This window comes from Mastomys coucha, unplaced genomic scaffold (genome assembly GCF_008632895.1).
Source record: "Mastomys coucha isolate ucsf_1 unplaced genomic scaffold, UCSF_Mcou_1 pScaffold7, whole genome shotgun sequence".
In the NCBI taxonomy this organism is placed as follows: domain Eukaryota; kingdom Metazoa; phylum Chordata; class Mammalia; order Rodentia; family Muridae; genus Mastomys; species Mastomys coucha.
In genome coordinates, this window is record NW_022196913.1 from 92,807,183 (window position 1) to 92,827,344 (window position 20,162).

At 42.2% G+C, this 20,162-nt stretch overlaps 1 protein-coding gene across 1 annotated transcript in view; it reads left to right on the forward strand.

Annotated features, from left to right (window-relative positions):
- Positions 1-8,756: 8,756 nt before the first annotated feature.
- The window catches only part of Mal2 (mal, T cell differentiation protein 2), a 28,777-nt gene continuing 17,371 nt past the window's right edge, over positions 8,757-20,162 (forward strand). Inside the window, exon 1 of the mRNA XM_031359313.1 lies at positions 8,757-9,028. Within this exon, the coding sequence (XP_031215173.1) occupies positions 8,897-9,028 (132 nt within the window). The 5' untranslated portion in view covers positions 8,757-8,896. The remainder of the gene's footprint in view (positions 9,029-20,162) is intronic.

Sequence of the window (20,162 nt, forward strand, 5' to 3'; positions counted from 1 at the left end):
GAAGAAGAAGAAGAAGAGGAAGAAGGTCATTGTTATGCTCAGTTATAGAGTGCTTTCTAGCATACATGTGGCCTTAAGCTCAATACCCAAACACTCCCAATCAATCAATAAATAAATACACAAAAGGAATAAATAACATGCAAAACACTGATACACAAAGGGCAATAATAATCATGATGTACATTAGAAAAGATGTATATAGTGAATTGCTATACCATTCTGCCTATAAACATATATATTACACAAAACATATATACATATGTTCTTGAGTTTGCATGCTCATAAATTTGTGTAAGGACATGTTCATATGCATATGAACAAGTGGGTGGCTGCTGCATAAGACAGAATATGGGAACTGTTGGAAAGATGGAAAAGTTGAAATGTGGCTTCAGGCATTGTGGTTGTCAATCAGGAAGCTAAAGAACAGCTCAAATTTGTATATGCAAAGGCCAAAGGAAGGATCACTCAGAAAGTGAACAAATGGGGAGAGTAATATAGGCGTTGAGATGTGAAAGCGGAATGAGACCACACAATGCCTCCTAGTTTTTGTCTGCTTGGCATGTATTAGGCAGGAATCAGAAGACAGTTGGTGGGGTAGGAGGAAGCTGGGCAAAAAAAAAGGTGTCTAGGCCAGTTTTGGTGAAGCCATGTCAGAGAACTATCTAAAATTTACCAGAGAATGGAAAGTAGATGACAAATGTTGGTATTTACAACTTTTAGTATGTATCCCTCAAAGGAGAAGCAACTCAGTTTTCCTCTCAGAACTGGAAATGAATGAGTGGCTTACATACGTAACATCAGAGAGGAAGGTTCACTATGATTTGCAATTAGTCATCCCAAATGACTAGAAACAGGATGTTTGACAGAACAAAGTATTTCTAAATAAAATTCAAAACTGAGTAACTGGAAATATAGTAATAGAAAGAGCCACAGAAGATACCAAAAGAAGGGGAAAGAATCGAAGGGGAATTTTATTGTAGGACATGCTGAGCTTCAGGATGCAAGACCATTTCAAGACAGATGCGTGAAATCTGTGCAAGAGGTTGGAGTTTGAGGTGTAACTAGGGAATGAGGGAACTGGTGCCATTGCACCCCCAGGTCAATCCCTTTACACACCCCTCCTGAGTGCCTTTTGCAGCCTCCTATGTGCCTGGGAGCACTTCACCTTCTCCAATGACTGCCAAGTAAAGAAGTGGTAACTTTGGGTGATTAACCTGTGCCCTAAGTTGAGTCTAGCCATCCTTCCTCAATAAGTCAAGAAGAGTCAAATTGATAGTAAAACAGAGGAAGGGGAAATTTATCTAGTTCAGACACACTAGAAAGAGGAGGGAAGATCCAGTGAATGTTCACAAGTCATTTCTTGGAGTCCTGAAGTGACATTAAAGTTTTAAATGAAGAGCCAAGGATTTGCAAATCTAAGAAGTCTGTCAAGGCATAGTTTGGACAACCACTGGACCATCCTTGTCTGGGCTTCAGACTCATCCAAGTACTTGGAACTGTGAAATTTTTTCGTGGGCAACAAGTTCCACCTCTGGTGATGGCTTTTCCTTCTCTCAACATACTGCGAGTCCTGGGGAAATGCTCATTTTGGGGGGGTGTCATTGTTTCAGAAGTCTAATAGTCAAGACAACAGACATAAGGGCTTTAGAATATCTTTAGAATTCCACTCCAGCTTTTCAACAGCTTCAGCCTGACTTTGGCCTAAAGTCACACACCCTTTCCTGGCCTCCAGTTTCTAGCTTTTACTCATTTCTAGTCCAGGTTTCCCCAATAGCATTTATGTGTCAATTATTTACACAAAATATACCTCTAGCGGAGCAGACACATTGCTGGATGGCATGACACGTCTTCTGTACCAGTGCTGATCTTTCTAATTTACCAGTTATCAAGAGAGGTGGCAATGAAAGGCTTCATTCCAGTTGTGGATTTCTTTATACCTTTCTACATTTGTAATTATTATTTCTACATCATATATTTTAAAAGTTATTATAAAGCAAATAAGAATTTGGAAATGTTAAGCCCTCTTGATAAATTGGCCCTTTTATCATTATTCACTGACCTATTTTATTCTTGATAGCTTTCATGGCATTGAAAAATATTTAGTCTAATAAAGACATCCCATGAGATTTTAAGAATTATTCTTCCTATGGTATACCACTTTATACTCTCAAACTCACAGATCTGCCAGCCTCTACCTCTGAGTGCTTAAATTAAAGGCATTAAAGCTACCTAGCTTTATTATATATATATATATATATATATATATATATATATATATATATATATTATCTTTGTATTTAAAGTAAGATTTTTGTAGACAATGAGTTTGTCTGATGTTTGATATCTTCTTTGTCTTTGCCTGGCTTCTTTTGGACTAATTGTGCATGTTTTGTGCATTCTGTATGGCTCCTTTGTTTACTTATCAGCCATACCTTCTTTCTTTTTTGTTATTCCTTCAAAGTTCACAAATGGCATCTCTAAATTTTCATAATCTAACTTTATGCACTATTCAAGAAGTGTAAGTGAAGCAGAAAAACTTGAGGATACAGTTGATATTCCCATCTTAAGACCTCTGTGATATTATAGAGCTGCAGTGTAATTCTTACACCTACTATAAATCTTAAAATAGAAAATTTTCACATTTTATTTAACCAATTCAAATTAAAATACTTTTTAAATTTAACACATCTCATGGAATTGGCTAAAATATTTTATAAGCTCAGATCAAAAAGTGTTTTCATATTAGCATAAAGACTAGAGTTTTGATCTGCATGATTCATGTAAAAAAATAGAACACAAGCCTTGCCTAGTGGCATACACCTTTAATCCCAGAACCAGAAGGCAGATGAAGGCAGATCTCTGTGAGTTTGAGGTGAGACTGTCTTCATCAGAAGCTCATCTGGACACAGTGGCATGTATCCATTAGTGTGATGGGAAATATTAAAAAAGACGGCAAGTTCCCATACTCTCAGCCTCTGCAGTCTCACCAGCCAGTTCTTGTGGAGACTCTCTGACTCAGAGCTCCAAAATCTCTCCACCCAGCTTGATAAGTTCCCACACCAGACCCATGCTTCAAACATCCACTGTCTTTTGTGGTACACATCAGGTAAACCCATGCTTTACCACTGTACCTTTCTCTCTGGAACCCAATTGAGTCTCTTCATGAAGAAAAACACCACACAAACCTAGTTCAGAAACCTTGGTCACTCAATCTCTGGGAGTAACAATTAGAATGCTATTCTTGTAAGCCATATTAAATCTAAATCCTCCTGTGGCGAATCCTGATAGATTTGCCATCTAATCCAGAAGATGCTAGTAGCTACATCTTGTCCTCTGGATGTCCCCATCCAAGAGCCTGCAAAGAGCCTGTATATCTCTCCTGCCTCTTCTCTTCCTCCTTCCAACCTGAAAATCCTGCGTACTCACCCAGTGATTGATTCCTTTATTCATTTGGGGATAGTTCACAAGGAGTCACCTGACTACGTGATGCATTCCTCATTCTAGACAATCCCGCCTGGGAAAGCAGAATTAACATCAAAATACAACATAACGGGGCCATCCACAACACTTTCCCCTTTCTGTCCATTCAAAAGACTCTTTTATCTTAGATATAAATTAAGACAACTATTACCATTTTGTAATTTATAAAGCAGACATTTGTCCAACATGGACATGGCTGCAGTAGTTAGGCACAGTACTACGTCTATCTAGTACTCTAGTGCTGAGAGTTCCCCTACTGTACTTTATCCATCTGTACTCCCCTGGAAATTTCAGGGACCCTTTTGGTGACTCCTCAGTTTGGGCTGGTATACAACTTTTCCTTTTCAGTAACCCATGAACTTTGAGCCTGTTATTTCCTTAAATTTCAAGCTTCCATCACCTAAACTCTAGGAGTCTGCAGCCCTCTACCAAGGATGGCTCCCTCCTGCACTCTGAAAATTCTTCAACCTTAGAAAACTACAGGGCTATCATCCTTACTTTTCTATCCAATCACAATCTTTCATGGTGTGCTATGAAAAGCTTTAAAAAAAAACAACAACATTTTAAGTATTTCCCTCTTAGATTTTAGTTGTTCCCTGTTATTCAGGGATGTTAGTTCTCCTGTTTGGAGTAGAGGTCAGATGTTGCTGGTTTAGGTAATAAGGGGAATTTGGAGATATTTATACAGGAGGAAAGACAGAATGGAAAGTGTGAATTGGAAAGTGAAAAAAAAGGGGGGGAAAGGGAAATTGAAGGATTCATTTCCAGAAAAAAAAATGTAAAATGATAAGCTGAGACAGACTTCAGATTTTCATATGAACAGAAAAAGGAGGAAAGAAAGTAATGGCCCCAAAGCCGAGAGATATGCAGGCAGAATTCACTTGGGAGGTTGATTGTACTTGAACTTGAATTATGCAATGTGTCTAAAGGTTAACAACTTCCTGCAATTAGACAGGGAGTGGTAAAGAACAAGAAGAGAAGTGTGATTCTTCCACCTCTTCCCCCAACAAACTTGTTTTCAAACTTTCTCATTCCTGAGATTGAAATTAACAGAAAACAGTAGTTCATAGATTGTCTAATAAGCTTGCAACCAATCCCACTTTCAGCTTCCAATAGTCTGATACACAGCTCACCTTGAAACCCAATACTCATCGTTTCCTGGTGCCACCACTGAACTTTTGAAATTAATATCCTGTTACACAACTCCAGCTAAAGGGAAAGGAGACAAATGAACACAACTTTATTTCAGCACTGTAATGGTTGTAAGAGGAATAAGCCCATCAAGCTATGAGTACACACCTGAAGGGAGAGGTCCTGTGAAAGCTTGGACCAGGGAAAGCTGCTAGAAAGTGCTGTCCCTATGACCCAACGGAATCTTCTAGGAAAGACTTCTTAAAGTATGAAGTAGTACAAAAGAAAGGATGCTTTATCAGAAGAATGTGAAGGAAGTCTAGAGAATGTTACTGGGGTTGTAAGTGGGTCAACAGAGCTAGGAGGTGAGAACACTCATCAGCAGTCCTGTCGTAAAAATGCTTGCCTTCCATGGCATTTGGAATTGAGCCAGAGAAAAGCATGGAATCCTAGAGCAGTTATGAGTAGAGGTTCGGCAATAGTCACCTTTGTGTTTATAAATCGTTTTGGTGGCAGAATATAGTACACAGATGAGGGCAGTTGGATGGATACGGTGTTCACTGCGAGAAGGAATCCTGTCTTGTGGGGCAGAATGAGACAATGAGAATGAGGAGAACTGGATATACTGAGTATAATCCACATCCAGTAGGTCACTACAGCTGTACCATGAGAGAGAACAACGAACAGAGATGTCCATGTGTTTGTCCCGTATAATTGCATCAACAGCAGTGTTTTCAAGGAAACAAATACCATTAGTTAGATGTTCTAAAAGTCCTTATAAAATAAGAGAAGTCAGAGAGGTTTGAATAGTCTAGATTCACTTTCATCTGCTCAATACTTTGTTTACTTGTTCCAGGCACAAAGACTAGAGCCTGAAAAGAGACAGAAGCTATGGGATAATAACCAAGAGAAAGGGGTTGAGGTAGAAGAATACATAAGGCCCAAGCAAGGCTAGCTACCACAAGTAGTGCTGAAACCAGTAGTCATGATTCTAATGCCTGTTTAGTAACCCTGGGAAGTGGGATGACATTAGAGAGGACAGATGAAGAAGTTGGACAGAACACAAGTGGAAAAATAAGCAACACTGAAGGCAAAAGAAAAGGAGACTGTAAAGAGCAGTTTGTGAGCCTAATGCAAGTGCTATCCAATTCCCTTCTCATGACCCAAGGTGCATAGAGATGCCAGAAATGTCAGAATTCGCCAGTCAGGCAATACAGATAGGATAAAGAGCTAGAAACCAAGGAACTGATACTGATGGAGAAAGAAAGGAATAGGGGTGTCCATCAGAAAGCATGATGCTCACACATTTCCCAGTAGCAAAGTGCCTCCAGATGTGGTTGATCCTTATAAAGACAGCAGAGGGCTGGCAAAGCAGGACCAGTGGAAACATCACCAGTGCGGATATTGAGCAGAGTGGGAAAGAACATCTGTGTAATTCTGGCTGTTTTAGAGGCTGAGGCAGCAGCATATGGTTTGAAGCCAGCCTGGGTAAAATGTGGCCACAAAATACTAAAAGAGAGCTAATGGTTTTAAATTGGTGGAGATGTATCTTTCCTAGCATGGGCAAGATCTTAGATTCAATACCTATTACATATAGCAAATGATGTTTAAGAAGAAAGAAAGAAAGAAAGAAAGAAAGAAAGAAAGAAAGAAAGAAAGAAGGAAAGAAATAAATAAAGAAAGAAAGAGAGAGAGAGAGAGAAAGAAAGGTCCCATAAGGGGGTTCAGAGAATATCCACAAACAAAGTAATGCTGTAGTAATAATTTAATCTTATTTGGGGGTTTCTACCCTACCTGTGATCATTTGGTTCCCAAATAAAAGACACACAACTTTTATATTTACAGCAATCCTTTAATGTAGTAGAGCTGGGCACATATCTACCCTCTAAGCTATCCCCATCTGGGCATCTCTTACATTCAATTGGTCAGCCCTCATGGCCATGTTTTCATGACTCACCTATTCCATGGAGTCTTTCCTACTCTCCACCTTCTCTCTCCCTGTGGTCTCTCCTCAGACACGAACCCCGGGCACTGAAACTCCACCAATCTCTCTTCTGCCTAGCTGTAGACTGTTGGCATTTTTATTCAACTAATAATTTTAATTTAAAGAACAAGATCACATAGCTTCACTTTGTGTACGTGGAGATCCTCTTGTCCCTGGGGTAACCAGACCTTGGGGACCAGCATTACAATACATAGCAAAAGATTAAACCTCAACAAAGTAAAGCATGCTAGAGGTCATAGAAATGGATAAGAGGGTGACACTATTAAGAACTCAGAGCTGCTTTGTGGAGAAAGAAATAAGCTAAGCATGAAGGGAAAGGATGCTAGAGGTCTTGCCATCATGGAGATGAAGTTGGAATCATCAAGAAAAAAAATGTTGATATAGTGTTCATGAAAAGGGAGTCCATTCTAGAAAAAGCATTCATTCTTGAGCACATTTGCTATTAAGTAAGAGAGAGAGAGGCACATGGCAGTCTCTCATTCTCCTGACCACACTGGAAACCAGAGGAGGTAGGGGCAGAGAAAAGCACTTATAGCAAAATAGATGCTGCAAAGGATGTAGTCACACTGTTCTTTTTGGTGACACTTTTAAAATAAACACATGAGAAGTTTTAAGTCATTAATGGATCTGCAAAGTCCACTGTCCTTTCAAGTTCACCCACCACAACACTGTATGTAGTTACTGGGCATTTCCATAGCAAATTCCCTGAAGTGGCCTCACCTTTGAAGATCTGCTAAGCACTGCCTAGGCAGAAAATAAAAATAAAAAAAAACAAAAACATAAAGATCTCTTGCCAATCAGGGTCTGGACACAGAAAAGTTCATCGATCCAACAAATCAATACAGAAATGTTGAGGTTTCCTATTAGATAGCCAGCACACAGGAACTGCCAGAAACTGGTGACTAACAGGTGGTGGTGTCAGGAGGCACACATACGAGGTTTCATCCACACCCTCCTTTGTGGCTTTTCCTCCAGTGGCATCACCACACCTATGAGTTTCGCTTATTAAAATAATAAAGACGTAGGGTAAAACCTGCTGACCATCCATGCAGGGAGCAACTCACAGTTCAAGAGCTAAACTTGATAGATCAGAACAAGACTCGATTTGTAGAATGTCCCATATTGGCATAGATTGGTGTGTGTGTGCGCAGGGGCATATGTGCACGTATGCATATGTGTATAATAGACACACATTTAGGTATGCATATATTTGATTGTTGTTCTTGTTGCTTGACAAATTCTTTCTAGGAACCCAAGCTTTGCAGTCTATGCTGACTTCAAACTCAGGGCAATCCATAGCCTGGGAAGTACTACAATTCCAGGCATGTATCCCCATGCTTGGGTCAGGTTTCTCCAATTTGCTCTACATATATGCTGATCTGTGTAACTTAACTTATCTTGAGATGATCTCTGAAAAATGTCCCTTTGTTTATTCCACTTACAGAACATTGACAGTGAAACCAATAAAATGGGAATGCAGGAGGGTAAACTGAGGCTTGGGACTCATATATCGTAGTATCCTGTTTTGTTTTAATAACTGTTAAGTGTTTAGAAGCAGTAGCAAAGAATATGCTTCTGAGAATGAAATAGAAAGGTAACGTTTTGTGTATGATTATAGACGTCAAAATAGGAAAAAAAAAATAGCTGCCATCCTATAAGCTACATTGCTTCCTGTACACCTAACTCTTCTGTCCTTCTTTGGTGGACATCCTCGTACGGATTTCCGAGAACAGAACAGAAATGACTCCGGGTTCCCACTGCTACCGACTCCAATGTGCCACACGACCCTGAAAAATCTCACTAGATTCGCCTTTAAAGCAGGCACCCCATTTTTTCAGGTGTGCCTGGCAACTTGGTGTTTTTCCTTCTGAGTCACAACCTCTGTCTTCCTACCCAACTGGGGAAAGTGGGTGAGGACCAGCGGTGAGACTCAGGTGGGATGGGCAGGTGGGAACCAGCAGACAGTTAGTGAGGGACCAGCAAGTGATCTGAAGATCCGGGAGGGCTGCGGAGCTGGCGCTGAGGCTGGGGCGCACCACACCTGTGCGGGTGACCCTGACGGGCGCCAGGGCGGAGGCGCACTCACCTGTGCCCACGTGACGGGGCGGGGCTTTGTCGGCAGAGGGACCGTGGCCACACCCTTTCCGCGCGCTGCACGCCTGAACCCCGCGGACCGGATCGGCGGCGGCGGCGGCGGCGGCGGCCAAGCCCGGGAGGCGGAGGCGGGACGCGGGAGGCGGTGGCGGCGGCGGCAGTGCGCTGAGACGTAGCAGCGGCAGCATGTCGGCCGGCGGAGCGGCAGTCCCGCCGCCCCCGAACCCTGCCGTGTCCTTCCCGGCGCCCCGGGTCACCCTGCCCGCTGGCCCCGACATCCTAAGGACCTACTCGGGAGCTTTCGTCTGCCTGGAGATTGTAAGTGGGGCAGCGTAGGTGACGATCGAGCCCTGGGAGCAAGGACAGGCAGCATCCTTGCCCCCGGCCCAGGCTGGTCCCTCAGCACCTTCCCTCAGCTTTCTTCCTCTAGAAGTGGCCTTTTCCTGGAGTCGGTCTCGGGGTCCTCTCCACGCAGTACCGGGGCCTCTTGCCTGGCACCTGTTACGCGGACACCTGCTCGCTGGCCTGGAATGGAAATGTGCCCTAGAGACCGAGCAGGCGAGGGGCCCATGATTAGGGACTTGGGCAGGAGCCCTCTCCTGTTTGCTCTTTGAGGGATCTTGGGGACTCAGGGCTTTGGGCAGGAGCTGCGCTTGGCTAGAAGAGGAACCAGCGCCCTCCGGCCTCTCCTGTCGCCAACCTGCCATTTTGTTGGGTGGTGCAAAGGTGTACTGATGACTGGGTGGCCAGGAAGCTGTTAGGATGTGGAAAGCCTGGGCGGGAGGCGCCAGAGAAAGGAAGAGGAGGCTGACGCCTGGGTATGGTTTTCACCAGACTCACTCTTGCCATCACCAGTGCCCTTTGGATTGGGAAAGAACAGGGCAGGGAGAAAGGTGAGGTTGTAGGTGCAGCAGGCAGTGTGTAATCAAGTGGGTGTGAAAACGGAGGGGCAAAGTGGAAGTGGGGCTGCCAGCCACAACTCTTGCCTTTGCACCTCGTCCTTTTCTAAGTTTACCTGAGAATTCCAAACCACCTCAGAACATTTTGCTCCGCCCAAAGTCAAGTTGATGCCACAGGCCTGCCCTGCCACCTTGTTGAACTAGACACTTGAACTTAACCAAAGGAATGCTGTGGAGTTGGGAGCTTTTGAAGCTCCTTGTGGACAAGGGGGAAATGTGCAAATAGAAATTGGGCAACTGGGGTTGCGTCATGCCCGGAGAATGTCAAATAGAAAGAAATGTCAGCAAAGCAGTGTCATTCCTGCAGGCTGGTTCTCTTTGCTCTGTTTAGGGTTTTCGTGTCAACCCTCATCCACTCCTGCGAGTTTGCATAACCTGGATCTAGGTCACTCGGGGTTCCCTTTTGTGCTGCCTGGGCTGAAAACCTTGTGGGCATTGGTTTTCTGCCCCATTATGCTTAGATAGCCAAGCCACCTTGGGTTTAGCTCAGATTTGAATCTGAAAGAAGAGACCCAAGTGAATGAGTCACAGGTTGTGGCAGCTGAGATCAGGTAGTGAGAGTGACACTAGAAGACCCTGGCGTGGGTTCCGCTTTGAGCCCAATTCGGCATCGTAGGAATGAATGAGGTGGGTGGCAGGCATCCATGTGAGAGGAACAGGGAGGAGATGGAGTTGGACCAGAATCCTAGCTGTGGAGGGGACACAGCCTTTAAAACAGGAAGCCTTGCAGAGAAAGAGTTCCCAGATTCTGGGCTCCTTTCCTGCCATGTTCCTCAAACTCCACATGCTTGCTTCCTCTTTCACGAGTTCTTCCCACGGCTTCACTTACGTCCTACTTATCCTGAAGTTTACAGAAGATCTGCATACATAGAGGCACAGCCTAAACTTTGGTAGAAGTTAGCCTCCTCCTCAGGACTAATAAACATTTAATTTCCAACTTGGTATGTTGGTTCCTAATAGTTAATCAAATATATGTGTAAAACATACACACAGAAGTCATATATATACATATATATGCACGGAAGTCTTACCCATGTGTTATTAAATCAAATGATACTCAGGATTCACCTGTGGCTATGCCACACTTTATGGGACACTCGTTCTAAAGGTTAACAAATCAAAGAAGTGATTTATTTGAACCCCTCCCAGCTTCATATCTCCTTTCATATCTCTAACTACCATAGTAGTTAGTTCTCAATTCTTGCTGTACTTAATAACTTGGCAGCTTTTACAAGTCCTGTTGCCAGCCCAGCCTAATTAAATCAGAGTCTCTAGGCGAGCACCCAGAGTCAAGCTAATTTTTTTTAAAAGGTTCCCTGGGGATTCTAAGACATAGTATAGCTACAACCCACTGATAGACTCTTTGAACCAGGCTGTGTAGAAAAGAGAATTTCTTTACAAACGTGAAGATGCCTGTTTGTCAGAACAGATAGGATGATTACATCCTGGAAGTGTGGATCGAAAAAGGTGGCTCGCTTCCTGCTTTCTTAAACTTCTGCTCCTCTGGCAACTCACCCCATCCTGACGTGTGCTCGGACTCTTACAAAGATAGAAGTGCCTCTTTCAAAAGCCATTTGAATTTGTACTGTGTGTGTGTCTGTGTCTGTGTCTGTGTGCGCACACAGGCATGTTCAGTTCGTGTGAGTGTATGTATGTGTAGGGGCTCATGCTTGTGTGTGCAAGTATGTATAGAGGTCAAAGGACAACCTTGGGTGTCATTCCTCAGAGACTGTCCACTGTTCCTTTTTCATATTTTGCTTATTAATTAAGGGAAGGGAAGGGCATGATCATTTCCATAATACTTCTATGGAAGTAAGAGGACAGCTTCAGGAGTGATTCTCTACTTTTACTATGTGGGTCGCAGGAGTCACACTAAGGTTCATAGTCTTGAGGTCAGGGACTTTCCCCAACTGAACCATCTCACCATTCTGTTAGCTCTTTTGGGGTACATGGGGATCAGGCTGATCAAGTTCTTTACTGTCCTGGAACTTGCCAAGTACAATAGGGTGGCCAGTCGGTGCTCAGCTAGTCTCTGCCTACCTAGCACAGAAATCACACATCGACGTACCCAGCTTGTCTTAAGTGCATCCTGGGACTTGAAGTCAGGACTTCAGGACTAAAGTGCAAGCACCTTACTGAGTAAACTACTCTTCCAGTCTTACAATTTTTTTTTTAATTTCATTTTTTTTTTTTTGGCCAAATGTCTTTCCAAATTTAAGTTGAAGTTATCTTTTACCTCTTCCCTGAACTTCTATTGCCTTTCCCCATGGGGAGGATCAAAATGTACCAATGAAACCCGTGACCTCAGGGAAATGAGAGGCCTCATGGAGCCAAACCAACAGTTTCTTTCTGGCCCCCATCCTTCTGGACTGCTTAGTGATACTGGATCGATCGTAAGATTAAGAAAGCAGCAGCCACATCAACTTCATGGTCTTCTGCCTAGAATGGCCACCCTGAGGGGCGTACAGACAAGCGCTAAGTGATTCACTTGAGGCACCCTGATCCCTAAATTTCATGATTGCTTTAGGATAAGGATTTTTTTTATTTTTATTTATTTATTTTTTGATTCCTAAGTCACAGACTCCCATGGTTCCTCTTCAGAAATTTTTCTCCCTGTAAACTTAATGTGAGGATTTCCTAGGCACAGTCTCAAACGCTAAGTGAACTCCACATGGAGAACCAATTATTTTAACTTCTGTTAATGTTTCTAGCTACCTCTTAAAACACCCTTTAAATTTTGACCTTCCATTGAAATCCACTTATCTCCAAGATTTCTTTATTTTGGGTCATGTTGCTCTCTGAAGCTATGCAAACTGTGTTTGGTGGAGATGGTTTCATCTATCAGTAGGAGATTCTGCTAATGAGACTGTGATCTTAGAACTCAGTTCTCATACTAACTCTGCTCAAGGAATTTAATTCCAGTCTCTGGTATTGTACTGCACTTATGACTCTCTGTAAACAGTGCCTGCGCACCAGTACCAAGTAGGGCAATTTACAATGCCTGTTTCATAAGTGGGGAGTATTCCAACTTTGAGTTCATGAAATTTTTTTTTAGATGGGTATATTCTACCTCTGGTTTCCTGACTTTCCAGCCCTTTGGTTATGGCCTAAGTTATTTTTTCCAGGATGTATCCTTACCACGTATCTATAAAGTGTAATACAAACTTAGAATTGCAAAGCCAAGCTTTTTTTTTTTTATTAATCATTTCATTTATTTACATTTCAAATGATATCCCCCTTCCTAGTTACCCCTCCACAAACCCCACATCCTATCCCCCACTCCCCCCTCCCCTTTGCCTCTGTGACAATACTCCACCCACTCACCCACTCCCACCTCACTGTTCTAGGATCCCCCTACTCTGGGGCATCAAGTGCCCACAGGACCAAGGGCTTCCCCTCCCACTGATGCCAGATAAGGCCATCCTCTGCTACATATGTGTCTGGAGCCATGGATCCCTCCATGTATACTCTTTGGTTGGTAGTTTAGTCCCTGGGAGCTCTGGGTGGTCCAGTTAGTTGATATTGTTCTTCCTATAAGGTTGCAATCCCCTTCAGCTCCTTCACTCCTTCTCCTAACTCTTCCATTGGGGTCCCCAGGCTCAGTCCGATGGTTGGCTGTGATTATCTGCATCTGTATTGGTCAGGTGTTGGTAGAAACTCTCAGGGAACAATCATACCAGGCTCCTATCAGCAAGCTTCTTGACATCAGCAATAGTGTAAGGCTTTGGTGTCTGCAGATGAGATGAATCCCTAGCACCTAGGACTGAAATACCCAACAAAGGAGAGATAGAACTGTAGAGACCACCTCCAGTAGATAGGCACAGCCCCCAGTTGAGGGATAGGGCCACCCACTCATTTCAAAAATTTTAACCCAGAAGTGTTCCTGTCCAAAGGAAAGGCAGGGACAAAAAAAATGGAACAGAGAATGAAGGAAAGGCCATCCAGAGACCACTTCACCTAGGGGTCCTTCCCATTCGCAAAGCCAAACTCTTTAGCTCAGACTGAAGACAGCAACTCCAAAAATTAACATTTTCTGCGCTAGGACAGTGGCTCAAAGAGAAAAAGACTTGATGCAAAAGTCTGTGGCCCTGTGTTCAAACACTAGAACTCAGGAACTGCTGGCCTCTGAGGTGGTTTGTGTTTGCAGTCCTTGGTCCTGGGTGACACTGGAGGTAGATACGATGGAATCCTGGAAACTTCACGGGCCAGAGAGCCTCACCTAGACATAAGTGTACAGCAAAACAAACCCTGTCTTACATAATAGGAACAGTGAGGTCTGACACTCAAGGCTGTGCACACTAGCACAATGCCATGCAATGCCTACACTTGTTCTTATGAACGAAAGTTACAATTGTGAAATCCTCTCAGTGTTTCTAGAGTGAATATTTATTGACTATCTAGTGTGTACAAAGCTACTGGATGCCTCCTCACCTGAAGGCTCCTATGATCTAGTTAAGAGATTGTACCAAAAAAAAAAAAAAAAAAAAAAAAAAAAAAAAGTCACTTCTATTTGGAAGAAAAGCTGTCATGGAAGGTAAAATACAAAAAATATTTTCTGACTGGGCCTAGCTGTAATAATATCAGACTATCTTTATTCACGGGATGCATGAGATAGTTAGGCTCCTGTTCTCAATGACATTATTTTATCAAAATGTGTAAGAAAGATCAAGCATAGCACTGTTAATTGTGTAAAGCAGTGACATTGATTTATTCAGTGGCTCTCACAGCTTCACTGTTTTAAAAACACCTTCAAATCATTTGTTTACATTTCTCTTTATGAGAGGAATTGTAGAACACAGTTTCTATGCTCTTCTAACTGTAGTGGTTTTAGTGCCATAATTATTTTTCCTTTATTTAACATAATAATATACTACAGGACACACTCTTCATTGGACCTTCTCTTTATGCCCTGAGAATCTGATAGCCTGAATAGTCCTTGCCCTTAAAAGCAGTTGTGTAGGCTGGGCATATTGCTGCATGCCTCTAATTTCCACACCCAGGAATGAGGAGCAAGTGGATCTCTGTGAGATGAAAGCAAGTTTGGCCTCTGAAGTGAAGGCAAGGGCTACTTAGTGAGACCTTGTCTCAGATAGATAGATAGATAGATAGATAGATAGAGATAGATAGATAGAGAGAGAGAGAGAGAGAGAGAGAGAGAGAGAGAGAGATAGGTAGGTAAGTAGGTAGATAGACAGGCAGACAGATGATGTAGCAGGATATAAAATTCAAAAAGCATTTAAAATTTGGGGAAATTGGCTTATGGAAATACTACGAGAACTGGAGTGTTTAGCCGCTGGAGAGGTACAGGGAGCTGGAATGGGGCAATAGTGTTTGAGGTTAGCCTGAAGCGGTGAGACAAAATTCTAGGTAGAAAGAAGGGCATGTACAAGCCTCAGAGATTAAGAAAAAAAAAGAAACAAATCACACCACACCATGAAGTTTTTAGCAATTGTTAGCATTTTGGTGTGATGGATGAGATGGGAAAAGAGAAGGAAGACGCTGCTAGCAAGGTTTGCTGGCAGATGCTAGGCCGGGCTTTGAATCTGTTCTCCATGGAGCATTCCTGAGGACAGGGTCAAACATGGTGAGGCTTGTGTCTTAGAAATCTTTAATGAATTATTTTTTTTTTTTTGTAAAACACAGAGATTAAAGTTGAAAAGGCAGGAGATCAATAATTGATCACTATAGTTCAGATAAGAACTGATTAGACCCTGAAATAATACCAAGAAAAAGAATGGAGAAAGTACAGGAGAAAGGCTTAGTGGGTTGTTCATCTAGCAGTGGTTCCTGTGTTAGTGGGTTGACCAATATATGAACTTGGATGTTCTCTCAGGTGTTACTGGGCATGACTAAAGTTTAAGACGTATCTCAGGAGGAGCACTAGGGCCGGCTGGTGAGAAGAAAATGGGCGAGGCAAGTGCAGTCACGCAGGGGACTCTGTGGAAGGTATTTCCAGTTATTGCCAACCAATCAATGTCATTGAGTATATATAGTCTTACTAACATGTAAATGTGCTGATGTATAGAGCTTTCTTTCCTTAGCTGGAAAATAGATTTTGATTGCAAAGCGACACCTTTTGAAGTAGATGAGAAGGCCTAGAAGCCAATGTGTTTGCCACTCTAGATGTGTTTTCATCCCATGCATGGTACTTCCCCCTCTTGAACCTATGCATTAGCAGTCTTCCATCATAGGAAAAGACCTTTGAACTTTTTGTAAGGGAAAGTAAGCCAATGCCCCTGCCAGGATTCTTTGTTCACCGTTCATGTTCCCTGAATCACAGCCCTGAAGGAAATATGAACTAAAATTTTGAAGACTTTGAACCACCTTGGTGAAAGGATTGACCTTGAGCTGCAAATGGAAAGGTCAAAGGGAAGAGATGTACTTTATGGGCTGTATAAAATGCGCCTGGTAGTAAGAGCTGCGGACATTACATAGCTACTGGCATGTGACTGAATTAACAAGGCCAGTAATGAAGAACTGGGTACTAGGCTAGTGGACTCAGTTGTGACACACATGCAGAAGGCAGCAAATGCTATGCTATTGGCTTATAGAACAGTATGTAAGAATGTTCTAGAAGAACTGTCAAGTGGAGAAAAGCAGTTTGGGAACAGATATGCTGTTTAAGGTTGTAAATTCTAACATTTTTTTTTTCAAAGTTAGACAGTTTGACCTGAATCCCTCATTGGCCTGTTCATAGAAGAGGGTGGAGTCTTCTCATAGCAACCCTGCTTGACACTCTTAACTTTTGTATAAAGACTTTCAGAAGGAAGGCAGTCAGTAGAATAAAAGAAGGTAATAGTCTGTCCAGTTCTTGCCAGGACACTGGCATGCAGGCATGTTTAATGCACATGATAATGTGTTACCTACATACATGAAAAGGAAATTTTAGAAAGCAAGGGAAATGGTAAATACAAACATAAAGAGGCCAAAGGTCACTTCTCTTCCACACCATTTGCTTTCTACTTTAAGGTTTGCATTAGCTGGTCAGAAAACTGACATGGAAGTTCGAGTCACATGAGGTGAAGGGATGACTTCTTAGCACTGACAAACATAATTCAAATACAAACCAGAAAGTAAAACTTATTTTGTAATTAACAGACTTGAATTCATAGACCAGGCCTACATATGCCTTTTCTGTCCTTACTTCTTATAATCCATTGTTTCCCTAATTCAGAAGTAACAAATCATTCTACCTTGAACCTCCAGATTAGTGTGATCTATAACCTGTACCAAGGTTAATCCAGGAGCAATCTGAATGGATATCAGAATGGTTAAGGAGCAGGCAGGCAGGTGCCTAGGGGCTAAAGCAATCAAAAGTTAACAGTAGAAGTTGCAGTTTTAATAGAGTATTTTGGCAAATGGGACCAAAGAAGATTGAAAATTGGTGTTGGTCAGGTATGTTTGCAAGACATGACCGTTTTTCCATAATGTCCACATTCTTCCCCGGCATCCAAAAATCTTGTCATGGGTGATACGTGCTGCCAATAATTACTAGGAAATTAATTAAGAAAGACATGCTTCTGCTTGTCTTACCTGTCTTAGACATCCATCATGTACCAGGAAATGGGCTGGCCTTCAGACAGCCAGGTGTACCTTGGATATGAAGGTGCATGTCTTGCTCACTAATTGGTTTCTGTCCCTTTGGAGCAGAACACCATTGAACAGCTTATATAGAAAGAACCACCGGGGTTCCCAGTTTTCAGAAACATTTAAGGAAATGTCACCAATTCTGACTTCACAGCCCAGTGAGTAAAAGGCATGTGAGTCTATGATTTCAATCTAGATGTTGTAAATGGTCAAAAGGATGCATGCATCAGTAACCACAGAAACAAGGAGGATGACTTCTGGCTAGAGCAGTTTTTCTGGAAGATATGGTACCACAGGTTAGCTATGATTTGCGGTATGTTGGGCAGATGTATGGAAAAGTTGGCTCATTCTTAGTGTGTAAAAGATGAAATAATGGACTGGAAAGCAGAGAAAAGGGGTTGAGAAAAGAACTTTACAGAATAAAAGAGATTTGATGTGGGAGGGTGCCCAAATTCTCTAGTATGGCTACCCCTTGGCACAGCTACATTGTAAATGAATTTGTATTTTATGGCTCCCCTTATAAAGGAATCTACTGTGAAATATTGTATTTCTTGACATAAGTATGTTTCCAATTTAAAAAAAAAAAACTTCAAGATATAAATTGTATGTAACATGGAGTTGCTATAGATCTATAGATTGTATCTTTATGTGAGTGATAAATTCTAGGTATAGTAAACACTTTTTATAACTATCATGTTGAATAGGTACCCAGTAAATGGGCACTCATTAAAACAGAAGCTCTTAATAAGTAGGTGAGGGTTCAAAACATTTGGATGAAACTTTCCCATATCACCATTTGGCCAGTTTTACATGACTGGATGCAGTTATTTGGATAGTTGGATAGAAAGTTTAGAATGAACACTAAGGTTTAAAGAGGCAGAAAAGTATACTGATAAAAGCATAAGCTCTGGAACCCAGTTCCAAGTTGAAATCCCTCATTTGTTAATTGTGCAGCTTTGGCAAAGTGACTGAGAGCTCTGGCCCTCAACTAACTTCTCAGGCTCTGTAAGGGTAAAGTTAATAAAAAGTAAAACCCTTAGAACAGACTTGGCCTTAAAAACCCAGTATATGTTGGCTAATAATTCTGTAATTGTATTATTGTCAGTTTCATGCTCAAATTAATTCTGTAAGCCACCCTAGAAGACAAAGTTATTCCCCACTCCAAGCCTACTGGTTGTTCAATCTCCCAGCTGCAGAAGAGAGATGGTATGGCCATTCATGTAGATAACAATACAACATGAAATTCTAAATAATGAAGTGTTTTTTCTCTAGGGTATTAGGTCTGGGAAATTGTCTCTTAAGATTGGTGTTCTCTCAAACATTAGAAATTTGCGTGTTTACTTAAGACAATAATAGTAAAGTATACAAAATGGAGGTGTCATGTAGGTTGGGAAGTTATTAGTGAAAATGTCAGAACCTGGCAGGAAGGAAATGAGTGTCTTTGGAAGAGAGAAGAGATATTTGCAAAAAGGACCCCTTTCAGAGCATAGGACAGCCATCCAAATAGAGGGCAGGTTGAGAAGTCTACAATCCACACAGCCCAAATCACAAGTATCTCACCGCTAGCAGGACCATGTTTCCTTGTGGGGCTATGTATTTTCACCAGCCTGTAGTTTCTCAATAAACTGTGCTCAGGTCCAACTGTGAGGGTTCAGTGTATGGTGACCTGTAGGTAACTCTCTTGCCCCCTTGATTTTATGGTGGGAGGAAGGCTCTAGTCAAGTCTAAGGGGAAGGCTTCTAGTCTAGAGAGCTGAAAGGTAATTGACAAATGTATTTTAAACCACAAAGGTATCTACTGTTTTAGAAATGAGGTAGTCTATTGCTTTTATTTCCCATTAGCTGTGATGATAAACTACCTGGCTCATGCAACTTAAAGGAAAGAGAATTTACTTTGGCTCACGGTTTGGAAGATTACAGTTCATCATAGCGGGGAATGCCCATTAGACTTCTGTGCAACTAAGACTCCTCAGATCACTTCTAACCAGCAACTTAGAAGTAGGAGAGCTCAGGCCAGAAAGGGGACTAGACTATGACCCTCAAAGTGTGACTTGTAGTGGTCCACTTCTAACAGCTAGGCCTCACCTCCAAAAGATTCCACAGCCACCCACACAGCCTCAGGTGAACACGGCACTTTCAAAGCCTAACGGGGAACAAATTAGTAACTTCACCTCAGAACGTAATTGAGCACACGTGTGCCAGGTACTCGTAAAGTTGGGCCAAGAAGATGTGGACAACCAGCAACAGGGAAACTGGAGGATGTTTCTAGGAGGTTCTTTCCTTTGTGCTATCTGGATGTAGAAGAGCCTTTTTGTTAGAATTTGAAACTTGGTTGCATCTGTGAGTCCAGATTTAGTTCCTTACAAAAATTTGAACTGAAAACACGTTTTCTACATAATTATCATGCTTTTTAGAACACTGGGGAGCAGCAGCAGGCAGAGGTAGACATGAGGTCAGAATGTGGTCTCAGATCCAAGATGCGAATGTGGGGGTATGGTGGCATTTACAATCCTTTCTTGGCAGTTTATGAGCTTGCTGTTGCCAGGATACTTTATCAGCTCTTTTCCCTCTTCCAACATTAACCATTTCAGGGCTGTCCTGCTCATCCCTAATAGCAAGACTTCCTCCCCTGAACAGGGACACTGGAGATTATCACTTACTTGGGAAACGTTCCAAGTGTACTTACTGAAGCCTAGAACTGGAATCCAGTATTCCAAATAGAGCCAGTCTCAGGGGAAACTCACATATTGATGCTGAAGCCAAATTGGAAAGCTTAGAAGGGAAGGTAGCTTTCCTTGAAAGGAAATCAAAAGAAGGGAAGAGATACTTGGGTCAAAGCCATAGTGACCTCTACAGAATCAAAGCTGTTTCTCCTCCTTCTTCCCTCTTCCTCTTTCCCTCCTCCCC